At 40.2% G+C, this 19,902-nt stretch overlaps 2 protein-coding genes across 6 annotated transcripts in view; both read left to right on the forward strand.

Annotated features, from left to right (window-relative positions):
- The window catches only part of LOC144631595 (fibroblast growth factor receptor 3-like), an 80,617-nt gene that overhangs the window by 23,803 nt on the left and 36,912 nt on the right, over nt 1–19,902 (forward strand). The window lies entirely within an intron of this gene.
- Nucleotides 1,452–19,889, forward strand: LOC144632096 (uncharacterized). Its single transcript, XM_078490697.1, has 15 exons — nt 1,452–1,457; nt 1,507–1,646; nt 2,467–2,538; nt 2,996–3,067; nt 3,913–3,993; nt 5,728–5,802; nt 6,121–6,299; nt 6,664–6,804; nt 9,111–9,472; nt 10,136–10,345; nt 10,802–11,037; nt 11,802–11,961; nt 13,253–13,847; nt 15,021–15,157; nt 19,300–19,889. The coding sequence occupies exons 1-15, from the start codon at nt 1,452–1,454 to the stop codon at nt 19,753–19,755; spliced, it is 2,922 nt and encodes a 973-aa protein (XP_078346823.1). The 3' UTR covers nt 19,756–19,889.

A 19,902-nucleotide genomic window follows, 5' to 3' on the forward strand; every position in this document is an offset into this window, starting at 1 on the left:
CTAAGTCGTTTATGTCACTATATTATCCACTTTCGCTTTTCTCCATTTTGTTCTCCATTGTAAGGAGGCGAGCGTGGCCTAGTGGTTAGGACTTGTAATCCGGAGATCCTGGGTTCATATCCTCCTCCCTGCCACTGGATGCATTTGTGTTTTTTGGTCCCGAATTCAACTCCTCCACGCTTTCTTAAGGTCAGCCTCCTGGCCGGTTTAAAAAAAGGGTCTCACACGTACGCAGTATTGCGTACGTAATACGTAGAATCATTTCATATACATTACATCATTTCACTCCTCTCACGGGAAAATATGAACTCACAATTGACCTCGCTCCCAATGTGTGGCTTCAATAGCTCAGTTGGTAGAGCATCGCACCGGTATCGCGGAGGTCACGGGTTCGAATCCCGTTGAAGCCCTGAATTTTTTTCAGGCTTCTTTATTCCAATTGCTTAAATTGGAAATTCACTGCGACGATCATTTATCACTCTCACGTACGCAGTATTGTTCGCAACGTGCATCGCATCTTTTGAAAATTATCATCTTGAAATCAGCCCCCCCCCCCTCCCGAGCGAAAGGCGAGCTCTGATCGGCTGATTTCAACAAAATTGCGTTGCAAGTTGCGCTTGGTATGTCACACCCAGCAACTTGTCTCGAAAAGTAGAGGACAGTTCTGCTTCTCTTGCAACTCACAACGCAACATTTTGCTGTATTGCAGCTGGCCAAAATAGGGTGATACACGTAAAATTTTATTATCAACTTGCAGTGAAAAGTTTGTGGTGTTGTAAGTTGCAGGACAAATTATCTCGTCACCTTTAGAAATACTGTAAGTGCGGTAATGGTTATTTTACTATCACTATTTTCTGGTTTTCCAGGTGGCTGTCTACCAACAGGATCTGGGATCTTCCTCATAATATATTTCACGGTCTCATCCGCCTTAAAGCGCTGTCTGTATCTTAGTTCAATTTGTTTTTACTCCGCTTTCTCGAGCAGTCATAAATGTAATTAATCTATTGTTAAGATTTATTCTAAAGAGTGATAAACAAGTATACATGTAACAAAAATAATAACTGTCGCCTTAATTAAACCAAACATTGCAAGGCGTTCCTCGTGAAATTTGGACTTACAGTTAGCGATTGTCAATTTGAAAGTGTCCAGTTAATTAAGGCATGTTAAAGGAGTTTCACTTGAGTGTCAAAAGTAATTCCTATTTGCTTTGGTCTTGCTTAACTACACTTAGAGATTGGTCGAAAAATACGTCAACCAGAGCACATCGAAGAACACGTTTACTCACGCTTTGCGCCGGCTACTTGTATATTTACTTCAAGCTTTGATTGGTTCGATAGATTGTCTAGGTTTTTTGTGATTGGCACAGTGATTATCTTAAGTTGCATTTTATGACACTCAAACAATTAAACCAAAAAACCTCTACGAGGCTCTCGAAGGTACACCAATTAGCGATGATTGTAATTTGTACTTGAAATTTTAAGTCAGTCCTAAATGCGCTTGAGTTAGCAGTCAGCAGGATCTTTGGGTCTATCCGTAAGAATAGACCATTCAAACATTCTCTCCAATATATTTAGTGGACTCAGCGTGAACAAACTGACCAAACTGAACGCTCACTTGCTAAAAGACGCAAAGAGCCTGGAGTTTATGTAAGTGAAATATTAAAGAAACAATGATTAATTATAGACCTATGGCTATATCGTAAGCCAGCTTGTGATGGTAATGTATTAGGCCTATGTCATTATTTATGGCGGGAGGCGCGACGGCCTAATGGTTAGCGCGCTGGACCCCGGATCGAGTGGTCCGGGTTCCAGCTCTGGCCGGGGTCATTGTGTTGTGTTCTTGAGCAAGACACTTCACTCTCATAGTGCCTCTCTCCACCCAGGTGTATAAATGGGCACTGGCGAACTAATGCTGGGGGTAACCCTGCGATTAATGATGTAGCATCCCATCCAGGGGGAAGTAAAAATACTCCTAGACGCTTCATGCTAGCTACAGAAACCGGGTTAAGCTCCGGCCTGTATGGGCCACTAGGCTCGACGTAGACTTTACCTTACCTTTAGCCATCATTTATGGCAGAGTATCAAGTCAGAAATTAAATTGCACCCTATTTAGGTTGGGTGTAATTGGATCTCCAGTATGTAGTTTTGTGTATAAGTTCATGACGTTGTGTTGACTTTATTTAGTCTCGTGTCAAATGCTATGTCGAACCATATTGTACCGTATCGTCATACATTTGTTTGAGCGGTGTTTGAGTGATCTCGAGAGGAGTGTATTGGAGTTAAATCACTTGAAAACCCGCGCAAACACCGGAAAACGTGTTTAGGCCAAATTGCTATAATCGTCCTGACTTGTTTAAAAATGTACGATCTTGGACAAGTTTTAAAAACAACAGAAAGCAAAACTAGCTAGATTAATACACACGTTCATGCATAAGGAAACATAACCTATTATTTTTTAAACTTGCAGATTTTTACAAAACAACGAAATCAAGGCTATACCTGATTACTTCTTCCAAAACGCTACAAGCTTGAGATATGTGTTAGTAATATTTCATCTTTAATTTACTCTTGTTTACTTTTAAGTTTAATAGTAAAAAATATCACGAGTACACTTGAATAGATTTGAAAACAGCCAGATAAGCTGAATGGGCGTATGGAAGACCTGATGTTTTAGTTCCTCATATTGAAAAGGATTAAACTTTAAAGGACATCTCAATGAGTGAGATTGTTTGAAAAGAAAATCTCATTTAACCGTAATTCTGCTTTTTACTGTTTTAGAATCTGAATTGAAATCTAAATGAATTTAGAATTTTCAACTTCGTGGTCACGATCGAGAAAAAAACCTTTTTGAAATACTTCTATCATTCAGTTACCCTTTTTGGGAAGTATAAAGACGCGAGCGTGGTGCGTTGTGTACTTTGGGTTGTGACAGGATCTGGTGATCATAACATTCTCTAATCGAGTGCTTTTTTATTTTTTCACTTTTGCTATCTTAGGTTTCTTAATGACAACAATCTTACCAAGATTGGTTCGAAAGGTTTCAGAGGGGCATCAAAACTTGATATATTGTAAGTATAACGATGTTTCAAAATTGCAAAATTTTTTTTGAAGAGGGTTGACCACAAACGACGTTCTCTGTAGTTTTCCGCCTGGGAGCAACCTATATAAGGCGGGAAGGGAGGATTCAGGGACGGACTAGGAAAAAGTTTACTTGAAAATATGCCATATGTTCCGCGCTTTAAAAAAAATGTTTTCTTAGTATCAATAAAGGTGTTCCCAGCTGGACGTGCTACCTGCAAAACAATTAAACAAACAAACAGACAAAACGAGGCTCAATTTTTTTTTGAAGTACCGATGATTCCAGGGAATCAAGTGTTCCACGAATTTTCCAAAGAAAAGCAATTAACTATCCGCGAGAAATATTTATTAACGGCACCTATAGAATGAATGTATGTAGGGAAAATAAGGCCACTTTTTTATTACTTGTCCTTAAGTCGTTTTAACTCGAAAACGCAGCTTTTGGACTGTTTGGTTCAAGAAACTTACAATCTGTTCCGTCAGCACATGGGGAGTTTATATACAGTCGAAAAAAAAAACATAATAGCTGAAACCGCAAAAAACCCAAGGAAATGTTTCAACATCCCCCTCCCCCCCCACTCCCGCAATAAACAAGTGAATAAAGGGAAGAATTTCCTTTTGATACAAGAGAAACCAACATAACGTGATCGAAATTTGATTCACAAAACAGTTATTAGGTGAACAGTGGCTAGAACATGTAGGTTTATCTCGTATCAGCTCCTGCGAGGGAAGATTATGTTTTTCTGATGGAGGGAAAGCTTGTTAATATCTTTAAGCTGTGATGGAACGCCTTTATGAAGTCGCACTGAAAAAAACCTTTCTTTTTTCTTTGAAGGACTCTCTCTAACAACTACGAGCTAACGGCATTGGAGCCTGATTCCTTTAACTACGTTGACTTCGGCAACTTATCCCTTATGTGAGTATGACACGATCACGCATTATTAAACACGACGACTAAAAGAGGTGGTATTTATGAGTCAACCACTTATTAGCTGTTTTTGCCAAAGCAAAAAACTGGAGTTAATGTTAAGCTCAACTGAACCTTAAGATTCCCGTGGGTGTGTTTTTCCGGCAATCTGTACCCCGCTCTTTGAACCGTTAACACGTACTTGTATCCTCCTCTATTGATACTGGCCAATGAAAGATAAGCTTGCACGTGTTCACAGATTGTCGGCCAATCAGATCCGGTCTCAAGCGTTTATTTATTAACCCTATTCAGACCGGGGGGGGGGGGGGGCTTTTGAGGCCCGCGCTGACTTTGAAATTTTATAACTTTTTTAAGATTTAACCAAACGCTGCCAAACTTTCTGAGTTTTTCTAAAATTTATGGGGCTTTGGGGGGCTTTTGAGGCCCGCGCTGACTTTGAAATTTTATAACTTTTTTAAGATTTAACCAAACGCTGCCAAACTTTCTGAGTTTTTCTAAAATTTATCTGGCAACAATTTGGTAGGGTTAGATGATGTGTCAGGAACATGACATCACCATGGCAACGGCATTTTGACAGGAATGTTTTCCCAAATTTGTAATTTTGCGTCTTTCTGTTTATAAAAATCAACTTAAATGGAATTATTTTTACATTTTTACGGATTAAAAGCACATTTTTATTTATTTTGAGTGCTTTGCAGTGATTTTGGGTGGTTTTCTGACATTTTGGAAAAATTTTGAAATCCAAGATGGCGGATCCAAGATGGCGGCGTTTTGACATCATGATGTAATGGTCACGTGATGTGACGTTACCATCCCACGTGACGTATACCAAAAGAAAGAGTTTTGGACATATAATACATCCTATAATTTTCATGTTGATTGCGTTAATATTCTGGAAGTTACATAGGGGGGGGGGGGGGAGAAGGTCCAAAAAAGCCCGGTCTGAATAGGGTTAAGTGTTGCTGGCGACATCCCTTCAGTCCCACACTGAAGCGATGCCTGGGTTGCCTTAGCGTGGGTGAGAAACGGTGGGCACATCCACTTCCCCTCGCTACCATTCCTTCAGGAGCTTGGCATAGGTATACGCTACCCTACCTCTGTGCCCCGTGACACCCATCTCACGGTCTTATATGCCACGTGCTGACACTAGCCCCGAGTACTGGCCTCGCGCATGGCAGGCAGCTCTCGGTTCCAGGACAACACTTATCTCCCCTACCTTCTCCCACATAAATGGTGTCCTTTCGATTGTGCGTGACATTAATGGGGTGTTGGTGGGTTGGTGGGTCGGACAGTAAGTCAGTCCATCGGTTGGACGATCAGTCGGTCAGTAAGTCTGTTAATCAGTCTGTCTGTCTGTTTGTCTGTCTGTTTGTCTGTCTGTCTGTCTGTCTGTCTGTCTGTCTGTCTGTCTGTTTGTCTGTCAGTCAATTAGTCAGTCCGTCCGTAGGTCAATGAACACAATTCAGCGATTTAAAGGCCAACGTTCAATTCGTTAATCAGGCGTGTAACACTCTATCAGTCAGTTAACTCGGCAAACTTGTCGGTCATTTCTCTTGTAAGCTATTGATTTAAGATTGTTGGTCATTTTTGGAATTAAGATAGATCACGTTATAAACCGTTTGAACAGCTGGGCGCAGTAAGTTAGTCACCCATTAGGTAAGAAGTTATCCAGTTGTGTCGTTTTTTATAATAATTGTCCTTTCGTCTTCGTCCTCATTTTAGCTACATTTTACAGACAGCCCTTGTGCGAGTTGAAATGAAAACTTTCAGACAACAAAAACAAGTTGGACTTGTTATGTAAGTCGAGGCACTGGATGTACGACATACATATTCCATTTAACAAAAATAAATAAACTCCCCAAAACATTTTCCCTGGTTTAGACAGCAAAATCCTACCAAAACAAAGCTGGAATTTCATTTAAAAAATCACAAGAGACAAAGATAGCTTTGAAAACGATTTCAAACAGATTTGAAGAGTAAGGATCCAAAATTGTGTAAAAAGCTTTAGAACTATTTATTTATTTATTTATTTATTTATTTATTTATTCGTTCGTTCGTTCGCTTGTTTGTTTATTTTTTTATTAATTTAAATGTACTCTGGACCTTTCTTTGCAGCGCCCCTACCGATAACGTATACACGTTCCAGGTCCCGGGTGACGATCGTGAGCGATTACGAGAGGGACTGGCACGCAATGGATTCAGGTGTAACGATCACGTGTGTACTCCTTGTCATTTCGGAACTTACCAAAAAAGAGCTAGTGACGGCTCCTACGTCTGTGCAAAGTGTCCTCCAGGTATAGAGAGCAGAACATGACCAGGTCTTGAAGAAATATTTCTTAAACTCATTGATAATTCATCAAGTTAAAACAAAGGAAATCATAACCGTGAAGGAGGTTTTGCAAAATTTGGCTGCCGTGCAATGGCGCGAAATGACGTCATCGATATCCTTACTAGTGAGATTTTGTATGAATTTTATGAGTAGTCTATATAAAAAAGCAGTTGATTTCGCACCGAGATACAAAGTAATCAAAGTACCTCGCACCATCTAACGAATGTAGTATAATTTTATAACAAAAACCTTATGATATCTTTTTTTACGTTGACATACGATAACCTCATTCATCAGGAGAAAAATGTTTACTGTGGTATTCATTGCAGGGGGATTCTATCAAAATACCCTTGGTCATCACGGAACTCTAGCAGGGCAGACGGGTTGTCTGCCATGTCCCAAGGGTACCTATGTGGAGATAGATAAGTTCCCTGGGACGCATCCGTATGTTTGCCGCGTGTGCCCCGCCGGTAAGTCAATTTTCTTTCATTTTTCGAAAGTTCTACGAGATGTTTAGTATGTTTTCGTTTGTAGTATACCTTTTTACGTTAAGGCTTGAAAGTAGCTCTTGATTGTTGACATGGAACTTGTTTTTATTTACGAGAATTTGTGCAAATTTGTAAAGATGCACAAATAAAAAAAAAACTGATAAAAATATATAAATTACGCTAGCTACCAATCTAACTTCCTACGTTACTTACTGACTAAGTTGTGATTTTAAAGGATAATTCTAAAATAAATTGTAAATAATGCGCCAGATTGTAGGCGCTGTATTGAAAATTTAAAATTATCATTTAAAATCACTAATTAACTAACTAACTAACTAACTAACTAACTAACTAACTAACTAACTAACTAACTAACTAACTAACTAACTAACTAACTAACTAACTAACTAACTACTTCCTTTTCTAGACTGTCTGGTAAGCCGCGACAACAACGAACTACGAACTACAGTGTACAGAAAACCGACGCATACCGACAGATTACTGGACGAAACATCCTACAACCCGACTTCCCACAAAGCTACGACTATCAAGACTTTGACAAGACGAGCGCAACTAGTTTGCGATACACCGACAGTTTATCTGACGAAAACAGATACCTTGACCGCGTTTTCCACAAGAACCATTTCAACACTGACTTTATTAGACGAAACACTCACCGAACTACTGGAACTACTGAAACTGACAGAAACCCGACATCTGTTACTACAGCGACTATACCCTACATCAAGGGCACTTCTGAGACTATTGCGCGGATTCTACAACCCTACAATATCCGTGTAGCTCACAAACCTATAACTACGTTACGATATTTACCAACTAACGTTGTAAAATTCATTAAATATTCATGCGGGTGCAAACCAATCCCAGTACCATATTCAGATCACATGTACACAACTTTAAACCCCAATACAAATCAAACAATAGAATTAACTTTTGATACAAACTCCTGCTCAGCTAATTAGTATTCATTAACTTTTGATACAGATCTGTACTGATTCGCATAACAATACTTTGCATTCAATTTATTGTTTTCATTTCACAAATAGAATAAAATATTCGCGTCCGATCTGTATGGCCGTTTACAATGGCTCGCCTATCGGCTCGCCATTGTAAACGCCCATACAGATCTCCTGCTCATATTTTATCTACTACTTAAAGACAAGGACGAACCTAACGACAGACAGGGAGCAATTTATAAGATCAAATGCTCCGACTGCCAGGCCTCCTACATCGGAGAGACCGGTAGAAACCTCAACACGAGACTGACTGAACACAAACGAGCGACGAGAAATGGTGATGTCAACAATCACATTTCTGAACACCATCGACTTACTAACCACAAAATCGACTGGGACTCTGCTGAATGCTTAACCTACAGTACTAACTATTTTCAACGACTGACTCTGGAAAGCTGGTACACAAACAGAACAAACGCCTATAAACAGATGTCAACAGCTACCGGTACCTTACAAACGACTTATTCACGACTTAAACAGAACCGACAAACGGACCGCCAACAGAACGACTTAATTTGACTAACAATAGACGGAACAGAACGACTTAATTTGACTAACAATAGACGGATCGAACTGACCAATTACTGTCGACAAACGAGTCTTACAGCCAATAACATCACGGCTGAACTGACCAATCAATATCAACGGACCAGACTTATAACATCATCGACTGACAACAACTTTTCACTTGACTCTGAAGATGACTTCCGCTCAGGTTGTTGAAACGTCAGTAGTCACCAACAACAGTTCTTCTCAGAACTACTCTCACCCGGACGATCATACTTTACGACCTACTGATACTCCTGGGTTCAAACCATTTACTATAACTAACTAAAGGAATGAATGAATGAACGAATGAAAAAACAGTAAATCTTTATTGTGCCTTACACTCCAAAGGGAGGTATTGGTCTAGTTACAATTATAGCAACTATGCTAACAAATTACTTAATAACAAACAATGAAATTACAATGCAAACGTTTACGGTAATAATTTGATTATTAATTATACAACTATTTATTGCTGTAACTTTCAATTTAAAATTTCTTTTCTTTTCCGAAACATGAGATAGATATATTTAGCTATGATTCTAGTGGTATCATAACTATCTTATTTAAGAAGGTACATGATTTTTTCATGATCAGTTAAATCTACAAAGCAAGGATCAGTTTGTGACAAGATAGAATGAAGCTCTTTTCTTATATCATGAATGAATGTGAAGTGCATTTTTTTTTCTAATTTCAATACATCAGGTTCTAAGACCGATGAGTGGGCAAGCTACCGAGGTTGCTTCTGCATCGACTCGTTTTACCGGAAAGGCCGGTTTACCCGGTGTCAGGCGTGTCCCAAGGATATTCGTGGAGTCCTCTGCAACGAGACTTTGCTGCTCAAAGAAGGATTCTGGTGGCAGTTTAGAGATTACAATGAGAGCTGGGAGTACCAGCGGTTTGTTGACGCCGTGATGGTGCCTGACGAACATTACAATCACAAAGATGTTAATTTTACAGGGCTATTCCCCAGGCCACATCCTTGCCCAAAGGCTTCTTCCTGTTTAGGAGCGCTGAACTCTGTTCGAAAACCGTGCAAAACAGGTTATGGGGGAATACTATGCGAGGTGAGAAAAAAACTTAGTTAAGAAGCTTCGTGACGACATTTAGATAGTTATCTTCATATTACGGAATCCATTAATGTCCATGACATTCTTTATTGTAAAGATATCGTTGTGAATAGCGAATTTAATTCAATACCAAAACTCCTCACTAAAACGACGTTTATAAGTTGTTATAATTATCGAGAGAACATTCATCAAAGTTACAAGGGGTAGCAAAAAGGTAACTGTTTGTTGTAAGAATTGAATTGCCGTCAGTGCAATTCCTTTTTGTAGTCACTACTGGTCAAACCATGGACTTCGGATCGAAAGATCCCTGTGTGAGCCCCTGTGTTTTGGGATGATAACGTTTTCACATAGTTTCTTCTAGCCTTTGTTCAGCTCCCTCTTCGCCCCCTCCCCCTCCCCCAACACACGCATTCCTTAGGAAAAATCAGAGAGATAAATGGCAATACACAGACGCTCTCTCCGATTAATCATGAAGAGACTCGGCGGCTGTATACAGGCTACCTCCTCCCACCAAGGGATGGAAATAGGTATCAGTAATTTTCTGGGGCAACCTGACAGAAACTAGTCTCACAAATCCCCACCTCGCTGCTCCTTCTCCGACCTCCCAGTCAAGAGGATGCAGGGGCAATAATTTGTTATTAATGTTTTTCCTTGCTTCAGGTCTGCGTTAAAGGTTATTACAAGTCCATGTCGAGATGCGCCAAATGCCCCACCTTACCCGTACTAATAACACAAATGTTCTTCATCGCATGCGCCGTGCTCTTGCTTATTTTTATTCTTGTTCGTGACGAGAGAAAGGCCAAGTCCAAGGGACGGACGCTGTCCGATGTGGTGCTGGCGCGCTTAAAAATTGTCATAGCTTTCTATCAGGTATTTCAATATCAATAGTTACTATGCGTAACCGTCATAAGAATTTATCAGCAAGAGGTAATTTGATTTCAAGGTTACACCTATATTGTTGTTTCCTTGTGAGTGCAGTAACGTCCAAACGAAAGCGTTTACAATGACCAATCACAATAAACGAAAACAACGTAACTAAGCAATTATTTTACACCAATCAAAACCGGCGCCTAAAAAAACTTGTGACTAGAAGATGATTAGTGTTGGTTTGTTATCTAATATGTTAAGTAGGTGTCGCAAGTTTTCTAATTCAGTCACAGGGTGAAGTGTAATAAACCTAAAGTTAGAAATACTTAATAATATACTGACCAAGGGGATTGGCTCATTTATGCCAAACCGACACCAAACTCAATGCAATTGGCAACTCATTGTTAGAAACTTTTATATCTAAAACAGAAGTTGTATTTTTGTCACATATTCTTTTAGGTCACAGCCGGTACTTTGGACGCGTTCTCGTACGTTCAGTGGCCCGAAACTCTTCTGCAACTCAGCAACTACGCGAAGTTTTTCCAGTTGAACCTGGTTCAAATGGCTCCTCTTCACTGCTTTAAAGACAGCTTGAAAATGAACGCGTACGTTGGATTGTTATTAACCGTGGCCCTGAATGGAGGAGTCATTGTTTTGGCGTTTGTATATTTTCAATGCAAGAAACTTTTCATCATGTAAGGATTCGACTGTGTTCTGATACAATATTTGTTACTTCTTGCCTTTCTCTGTCGAACCTAATAGTGTCACACGAGGCCAATACAATCTAATACAATCAGTGTTTAATTAAATCAAACACCACTTAACTGAAACCATCTTAATACGGATACCACGTTATTCATCATCATCATCATCATCATCATCATCATCATCATCATCATCATCAGTTCTTTTTACGCTCATGGGACGCATAAGGCTTGATACCATTTACTACATTACGGATAGCTTTTCGATCCAGGTATGTTGAAAACGCAAGCGTTTTTCTAGCACACAACTAAACTGTTGATACATAATCCGTATTTTAAAAAAATCGAGAATGTTAGAGTGTTTCGTTCCACTGACGCGCATGTCATTGGCAAATCTGACCGATCTATCCCAATTTGTTTATTGAATATGATTAAAGTAGGGCGGTGAGATTTAGCTGGATCTAGCAGATACTCTCGTTGGATGTCTCTCAATGGAAAGTATTCGAAGTCCTATCATGATAACTGCCATAGAAACCACATCAATTTCTATGCGTTTGACGTTACAGTTTTTTTCTCACTGTTCTACTTTATCCATATCAGAAACTAACATTTTTGTCTTTGTTGACGAAAGGCGTTCACGGGCTAAGGGCACTTTGTAGTTACAGCCCTTTTATATTATGCATTGGAATTAGCTGTCTCATAGGGCTAGTATTCTAATCGAGATGTTATTGCATTATTTTGCTGTATAATCTTAGATGTAAGAAGGATATGACTTCCGAGGAAAAGGAAGAGGAAATCTCGCTGAGCAAAGAGCATTGCTACCGGAGCGCTTTTCTGGTCATGTTTGTTACATACCCAGAGGCCAGTTCCAGGATCCTCCGAATGCTCCCCCCTGCCTGTCAAAAAATCTGCCAGGTATGAGAACCACGCAAGAGTATAAAGAGTGCGCAGTAGGCATTGCAATTAAATGCAAGCAGTGTTCTTGGGCAAGGTACTTAACTTTTATGGTCAACGTGCCCCTTTCCACTCAGGTGTATAAATGGCAACGACGAATTTAAACACTGGGTCTGGGGGCACCCTAGGATTGAATAGCATCCCTCCCTGGAAGGAGTAAAAATAATCTTCGTCGCTTAATGCTACGTTAACCAGGAGTAAGCGCTAGCTCCGGCAAGTTGGGTCACTTTGGCTCGAAGCAGACTTTACCTACCATACCTCCGTGCCACTATACGATTCATTGTGTGTGTACTGAACAGTGGCATTGCTGTTCCTCGGCAGATTGAGGTGCTTGTCCATTTAAAATCACCGCAAGCTTCTACATGCTCGCATGCAGTTTCAACGTACTTTTAAGGGTAAAGCAGGGAAGAACCGCATGAGTCGACTTTTTCAAGAAAAATCAAATGACGATGATAGCCTTATATCCCCTCTGATCGATGAATCAAGAAGAGACCAGCACGCTAGTACTGATTGTATCTTTAAAATTTATTAAAGCCTATGTCGTATCCTCTCATTACATTAATTAGAGGAAGGCTAGCCGAGAAACAAGCTCGAAGAGAAACACACCTAGTCGACAAGTATGCTCTTTTATTCCCCTCGAAAGGTATCTCGGTAATTACGTCATGCAATGTAAGACAACCTAGTACCCACTAGCGAGAAAAGCACCATGTGCATAATTTTAATCATAAAAAGAAACTGTTATGTTCTGGTGAGAACAGTAGTCTTAAGGAGTAACATCATCACAGTCAGGGACATAATGATAATCCAAGAAAATGATCAATCAATTCCTTATGACTAGGATTATGAAGATCATAGGCGCGCTTTGGAATATATTCCTAAGCCAGATAATGGCGTTATGTTGGAGCATATTTTTATGAACATGACGCTTGCTGCTGGGTACAAGGCCTTAATATGTATTATGCACTAATCATAAATTGGCCAGAATGAATGCACGAATAAACTTTACTAGAGGGTCAAAACCACATATCTAGGGAATATTCCCATACTAATTGGGGACACATGATTAAGAAATACAAAAAGATGCCACCCCTGAATGGGTAAAAATGACCATGCGTTTCTGGCAGACTATTGTAGCCGAAGGAAATATATTGACCATGATCGAGCTGAGTAAACTACTGACATAAAATCTACGGATGTAATATAAGCTGTTTCCAAATGCTAAATTCCTGAATATGATTTCCCTCTTCTTTAGGATCTGGATAGGAAGGACTGTACTTACTACCTAAAGATGGACTACAGCTTGAAATGCTTCAGTAAGGACTACAACAAGTATGTGATCGCTGCCTACGTGGGCTCTATATACCCCGTACTGTTCCCCTTGTTCATTGTGACTGTGCTCTATCTACTCTACTACCGTCCTCACATCAAAAACCGCGACAGCAATCCTGACCCAAAGCGGTATGAGATTGTCGAAGGCATGCGCTTCATGTATGAAAACTACGACGAGCGCTGCTGGTATTGGGAAATAGTGGAGATGGTCCGCAAATTGATTCTGACTTCCGGCTTGGTTCTACTTGGCGCCGAGGGACGAATCTATATTGGCATGGTAGCGATGGCGTCCGGATTCTACGCTGTTGCGCATGCTCAGGCTCAGCCAATCCCTGATAAGTTTGAGCATCTGTTGCAACTGGCGTCTCTGTTGGCCACGTTCTTCAATTTGAGTGTTGGCGTCTTGTTGCGGATTCCGACAGAAATGCTCAACTTCTCCATCGAGAAGGATAGAGATTCCATCGGCGTCACAACACTGTTAGTGACGGCTAATGCTATGGTGATAGGGATGGTAGTCGGTAAGTAGCTCTTTTATTCAGCCGCGCGCGCCTTGCGTGCAAGATTCACTTCACGAATTAAAAGGAATGCCTGTTACAATCGGCACCACTCTATAGGGGACCAAATCTTTTTTTTTTTTACAATATTTTACTAATTAGCATAAGCGTTTCACTTTCAGATCGACCTAAAAAAAATATCATTTCCGAATATTGAAAGTCAATGTTGCGAATAACTTTCGCTGTAAATTTGAGCCCGATGTCACTTTTGCTGTGACGCAGGTTTGAAAACTTTATATTTTACGAGGAATGTGTTGGCTCATGAGCACTCTTGCCACCCAGTAGTTTTGCTTGCAGTTTTGTACTTTTATATATATATCTCCTTGAATATTGCACGCAAAGAGCTGAAAATTTCGCCGTTAATCAAATATTACGAGTTCTGGAGGCACTTAGTGTATAGTATGATGCCTTCTCTATGCAAAGTCATATGCTAATGAGGCAAAATGTAAACAATGACGTCAGCAAAGATCGCCCTATACCTCATAAGACTAATCAAATTAAGGTATGACAATGATGATATAGCTGTCAAAAATATGGCAACATACATAAATATCAGCTTTATTTTGGGTTCGTTGTAAAATAAAGGTACAGGACGCTTACATGGAACGCCTCTCTTACTCTTATTTCTTGTATTCCGTCCATATTCACAACGATTATGCAGCTACTCGTCTTTTTCTTTATTCTCTATATGTGCTCAAGCTATTAGCAGCTACTAGGCTTTCCTCAGTTCCGTCTCTAATCAAACTAATTTTCTAAGGGCATCTAAATTTACTGCAGTTTATGTTGCCCACCTAAATGACAGAGTATTTTGGAGTAATGATGCGTAATTTATAAAATTCAGACTCGAGGAATAAATACAAAGAATAATTTTCAGTGAAATAACAATTCAATTTGTTGGCAACAAAACGGTAGAGGATAACACATCGTCTGAACTCATCAGGTGCACTGATTCATGTAAACCTGCTGAATTTAGGTGATCAATAATTACTACAGTGTTTTAAGCCAGAGTTTCACATTATATCTGTAAAATGCAAGAATATATTTTTTTTAAATCGGAGAATAAACTGTTAATAACTTTATAACTGTAAAAAACCTAATAAGCAATTAAAGTAACGCCAATCCTTCTCCTTTTAACAGTCCGTTATCTCATGACACTGGGCCAGAGTTTGTACGCTGTGTACAAGAACCCACAATGCAGCTGGCAGTGCTTTCTGAGTGTAATCCTATCCGCGCAGGATTCAAGCCCGCAAACAGAAAACGGAGACGAATTTGCGGTAAGGGGTCTTACACGCGTATTTTATGCATTGCAAGGTGAGAGAGTTGAGGTGAAGTTTGGCGGTGACCAGGGGGCAGGCTCAGTGTGCTCCTTTATTATATGGCTGGCTCCGCTAGCGGGCAAGATGAAGTAAACCCTACACAGCGGTCAAACGTCGCGCGCGTGCGCAATTCCTGCCAAAATTCCCCATACAAACTCTAAAATTTTCCAAAAGCTTTCGCTTAAAAGCCAAAAGTTAACGCCGTTCATGGAAAGTTAAGGTTTGTACGCAGCTTATGGATGGGAAATCTAATAATTGATCTCCACTGAGTTTCCCAGCTTAAATTTTTCTTTCACCGTACTATTTCTATAACAATTTCCTACAAAAGTTTGCACACTTTCGATTCAAATTGTTAAGAAAAGTTCGAGGCGCCGAAAACCGGACCGCTGTGTAGGTAAACCCTGTGTTGTGATTGGCTACCCGAGACGAAGTCGAGGTAACCTGAGATCATGCCCTCCCTCTCTACTTACCACTCCGGGGAGGAGGGCATGATACATTTACTTGTCGAATCGTATGTAAAAAAAACCGGATTCTGGTTTTTCTTCTGATTGGTCGAGAAACAATACTAAATGAAGCGGTGTGGACTGATTGGCTGTAGTATTTCAACGAGACTTCCGGTCAAAAGCTGGTGCTAATGGCTTAGACGAGGCGTGTTAATTTCGAGGACATTTTTTCTTCTACGTTAGCTGAAGACCTGACAAATTTCAAGTGTAATTCTCTGAATGCAGAACAGATAACGTGTTCGACAATGCGTAATTTGTTTTCGTGACGGTGTTTTGGCAGTTCATCGAATGAGTTTCGGGAAAACCAATTCACCAAACAATATTCCAGAGGTGTTGGAATGTTTACAGTGTTTACTTAACCCTATTCAGGGGGGGGGGGGGGGGGGGGGGGGGGGGGGGCTTTTGAGGCCCGCGCTGACTTTGAACTTTTATAACTTTTTTAAGATTTAACCAAACGCTGCCAAACTTTCTGAGTTTTCCTAAAATTTATCTGGCAACAATTTGGTAGGGTTGGATGATGTGTCAGGAACTTGACATCACCATGGCAACGTCATTTTGACAGGCATGTTTTCCCAAATTTGTAATTTTGCGTGTTTCTGTTAATAAAAATCAACTTAAATGGAATTATTTTTACATTTTTACGCGTTTAAAGCACATTTTTATTCATTTTGAGTACTTTGCAGTGATTTTGGGTGATTTTCTGGCATTTTGGAAAAATTTTGAAATCCAAGATGGCGGATCCAAGATGGCGGCTGTTTTGACATCATGATGTAATTGTCACGTGATGTGACGTCACCATCCCACGTGACGTATACCAAAAGAAAGAGTTTCGGACGTACAATATATCCTATAAGTTTCATGGTGATTGCTTAAATATTCTGGAAGTTACATAGGGGGGGCTTCCGAAGCCCCCCCCCCCCCGGTCTGAGAAGGTCCAAAAAAGCCCGGTCTGAATAGGGTTAAAAGCTGCACGATGCTATCCGCGCCGTGAAACAGCTCATCTGTAAATTCCTTTTCTGTGAGTTGTAAGGGACGGCGTCTATCGCTGATAAATATATATTCGCGAGCGTCATTTCTTCCTGCTACTGAAAGCATTTTTATTTTAGTACGGCGAAGTTTTATACAGGCTGTACATGTATAATTATTCTGCAGACGTTTTTCACGCCTCGAAGAAATCCGAGTCCCGAATTTGCCGCCATCTCCCGGGGGGGGGGGGGACTCGCATATGAAAGTGACGGGGATGCTCGTCGTCTCGCTTAGGGGGTGTAAATTACGGACTTTTGGTCTCGCTTAGGGTGTCTTGGGAAAAATCGCCCAAAACGCCAATATTTTTTGCCATAATGGTCTCGTTTAGGGTTACACACGAAGAAATATACAAATATAAACTCCATTCTTACTTTTTTGGTATCTTTTAGGGGTCAAGAAAGGCTTGAGCCACACCCAGATTGTTCTCTTTTAGGGGTTCTTTTCAAAATTTCCGACGAGCATCCCCGTCCGTTTCATATGGGAGTCCCCCCCCCCGGGCGCCATCTACAAAGAGTGGTTTGACAGTTCTACGACACCTTAGTTAATTTAAATTTGGGGGCGGTTGGCGGCCGGTTAAATAAATGTATCAGGCGTTCTTTTTCCCTCTCTCATCTTTGCAAGGGAAAAAACGCCTGATCGCAGGTTAAAGTCGAGGTCCATCAGTAAACTCACGCGTACGCTTTGTCAATAAACCATATATACTTGATTCTCACCTCCCAACGTACGTGTGTTGTAAGTCTTGTAGGACCATAACGGACAGTGCTTTTAAATTGTCCGGCAACTTGTACATGTTTACATTTCATCGTTTTGGAATGGCTAACTAATTGACAATAGCGAAATAATAACGAAACAGTCACTCTGTAGCCTGGTTTAAAGATGGTTTTAGTACAGATACTTTAATGATATTTTGAAATATAAACTGAAAATCGTCATAGTAGATATTATAAATATTGTCATCTTGCTAGATAACCTGTACTCCGCAGGCCGTTTAATGAAATGTGCAAGTGACGACACCAAAGCTTTCCTCTTAATTGCGCATGACTTACGGCTATAATAGTTCAAGGAATAAAATGGAAGAGAATGTGTTGAAGCATGAAACGGGTTTATAAATCAAGTCATCTTCCAGTTACAAGTACTTTTATAGGAAAATTCATTACCAGACGAGGGAATTCCACGTTAAATTTTACGCGAAAAAACCGATATCGCACGAATCGCGAAGCGATTCGTGCGATATCGGTTTTTCAAGTGAAATTTAACGTAGAATTCACGAGTTAAGTAATGGATTTTCCTTGAATCGCATAGCCTTTTTAGAATAAAAAGAAACCCAATTTCTTTTTTGTTTATGGCTGAATGTTGCAATTTTTAACGCGCGCTCAGGAAGCCATTCCAAATCAACTATCATGAGCCAGCGAATCGGAGTCAAGCTAAAATCGAAAATCAAGCTAAAACTTCATTTAAACCTGGCAGTTGACGCTAAGCCATCGTTTTTCAACGGTTCACAAAAGCTTTTAACCATTTTAACGACGGAATAGTAGTATTTTACAGAACATTCTTGTTTTTCGAACATCTATTTCAAATTTTCGTCTCATCAGCACAAGACAAACTTATAAAATATTTTATCTCTTCGGCCTGTGAAAGAAGTAGACAACACTCATCCGTAGTGAAAAACACTGAACATTCAATAACGTCAAGTAAAGGTTCGAAGGAGTCGTGGACCGATGAAGTAAGTACCTTGGAATAACTAAACAATTAAAATTCGACATTTATAAGTTAAAGGTCTAAGTCCATATTGCAGACAATTTCTAGGAAAGAGCAAGGCTGCTTTTGAAAAACCCGCTATAAGCGGGTCGCTTCGCAAGCACATGGTTCGCTGTGTGTACGTTTTGTTCATTTCCAGAAACCGCTTTTTCGTCGTGAGTATCAGTTAAAGAATGTAAGTAGTCATTCTTTATCGAAAGTTTGGAGCTTTTGACTGCAAAACAATTTCTATAAAACTGTCTTTTGTTTTAATCGAGTCTACAGCACGCACTGGGTCATTGTCACTGTTTTCTTTCGTTTCGTGTAGATTTTATTGTACGAACACGGTATTACTGTCAAACTATCGAAAGTATTTAATACTTTAACAAAATAAACAGCTGTTCTTTTACACGAGATTGTAGTTTTTCTTTCTTTTAACGTTTCTAACATTGTTGTGTAAGCGTAACTGCTATTTACTCACGAGTTTGTCCAAACGGCACGGGCATTTTTATTTTCCGTTTCACTCATGCGGTGAAAGAAAATGTTTAACTTCTGCTCGTAAGAAAGCCGAAATTTAAATTTAAACATGCTTCCTCACTTCGGTCAGGTTTTTTGCTTTGTAAACGGAGAAAATAGTTTTAAAAACATAAATCGATTCCAATTTTGCGTACGTTGCTATATGAAGCTAAGCGTTGCTACGGTGCAATATCGCTCAACCTCGCTCTCAAGTCGCAATTCCACTCTGAATACCCCGCCTCGATAACCAATCAGATGGCGAGAATTCTCCCTGCTATGCGATTCTAAACGTAATTGACGTTTCCCTTCTGATATCAGGTGACCACTATGGAGATGACCACAGATGAAAAGGTGATAAAGAACGTAGGCGCTGGAAGCATTGATGGCAAAGAAACAGACAACGACAGCGCCGTATCGTCTTCCGTATGTGATGGAAGCGAGTCCCCAAGAGGGTCCCTAAACTCTAGCGGAAGTAAGCAGCAGGCCTCGGAAGCGCCGAAAGATGATTCCACTAAAGTTCCGGAAGTGGAATTCAAGACAAGTGATTGTAAAACATCCGCAGATCATCCGACAGCCGCGACCAACATAGCGTTGGACAGCGATGATGTCGTCCCAGAAATAAATAAAACCGAAGCAGTTGTGCTTGATATTCCTGACCCGATGGGTACCGAAGCTGCCACGAAGAAACCCGAAAGTCCACCAAATGGGGACGGTGTCAAAGGGCGGTGCAACAGCGCTATGGATACCGAGGATGGTGTAGATACAGCGTTCTAGATAACTGCTAAAACCTGCTAAAACGCAACAAGTTTTTTCTCATTATATATTGAGATTGCAATTGCTTTTCTTAAACTTGGCTGTTAACGTTTCAACGTATAGTGTAGAGATAGAAGTATGTAACTTTTATTGTGCTGTTTCTGTTTG

Source organism: Oculina patagonica, chromosome 12 (assembly GCF_052425735.1).
Source record: "Oculina patagonica isolate OP01 chromosome 12, crgOcupat, whole genome shotgun sequence".
NCBI classification, from domain to species: domain Eukaryota; kingdom Metazoa; phylum Cnidaria; class Anthozoa; order Scleractinia; family Oculinidae; genus Oculina; species Oculina patagonica.

Coding starts and splice junctions, on each gene's coding strand:
- LOC144632096 (XM_078490697.1), top strand. Junction 6,805..9,110: donor TTGCCGCGTGTGCCCCGCCG/GTAAGTCAATTT, acceptor TCAATACATCAG/GTTCTAAGACCGATGAGTGG. Junction 9,473..10,135: donor ATGGGGGAATACTATGCGAG/GTGAGAAAAAAA, acceptor TCCTTGCTTCAG/GTCTGCGTTAAAGGTTATTA.